General features: G+C 31.9%; 1 protein-coding gene across 1 annotated transcript in view; it reads right to left on the reverse strand.

The window, feature by feature from the left end:
- LOTGIDRAFT_162031 (hypothetical protein) overlaps window positions 1-853 on the reverse strand; it is a gene marked incomplete at both ends in the record, with an annotated part of 2,861 nt that continues 2,008 nt past the window's right edge. Inside the window, 2 exons of the mRNA XM_009057969.1 lie at window positions 1-78; window positions 502-615. Of these exons, the coding sequence (XP_009056217.1) occupies window positions 1-78; window positions 502-615 (192 nt within the window). The remainder of the gene's footprint in view (window positions 79-501; window positions 616-853) is intronic.

Genomic DNA, 853 nt, shown 5'->3' on the forward strand with positions numbered 1-853 from the left:
CTATATTATGTAAATTATACTTTTATCATCTGTAAATATTCGTATTGGTAACAGATTTATATAAGCTTCGGCTTGTTTCTGAAACCAACATTAATCTATAGCATATGTATGATTTTGTAAATTATCAATAAATATTGTTTAAACAAAAAAAAAAAAAATCAGCGCTTGGTGGATTTAATGTAAATAAATATGTCTAAAAAGACCTGAAGGTTTGAGTTTTTTTATAAAAATATAATAAGATATCAATGGCCATAGTTATACGCCCACAAATGTAATGGCAGTAAATTGCTGGCACAGAGGCTGGCATAGAGTAGATGTTTCGGACTACATAAGGCTCTCTGTAATTAATGCATCAGTGCAAAATTATGCAAGCTTCATAGCCAATTCTTCCTAATCCTCATACACCTGTCAGAAGAAATATGTCCTGCCTACCTTCCCTTACATTCGGACAAAAAAACTGTGAGCATTAGCTATGTTTTAAAAAATTCTTGGTTTACCTACCATAGCAGACTGATCAGATTTTTGCAACGTTGAAGCTCGGTGCAATTGGCACATTTGTGGTAAAGTATCATCTAATGTTGCATAATTCAATAAAAACATATATTCATCTCTCTCCTGAAATATTTTTTTAAGAAGTTATCAATATGAAAAATCACAACAAATTTCAATAAAATCAGATGAAGATAGGTTGCCAGGAAAGTTAACATACGCCCACTGGCAGCTAGCAGAAATGATAACAGAGTATCTAATGACTAACAACATTAACATTCTGTTACCCGCAGACACCAAGATATAGGACAAAGAGGCATATATAATTCACACTTGACAACAAAATATACTTTATTCCAACAAA

The sequence above is a fragment of the Lottia gigantea genome, assembly GCF_000327385.1.
Source record: "Lottia gigantea unplaced genomic scaffold LOTGIsca_32, whole genome shotgun sequence".
Lineage (NCBI taxonomy): Eukaryota > Metazoa > Mollusca > Gastropoda > Lottiidae > Lottia > Lottia gigantea.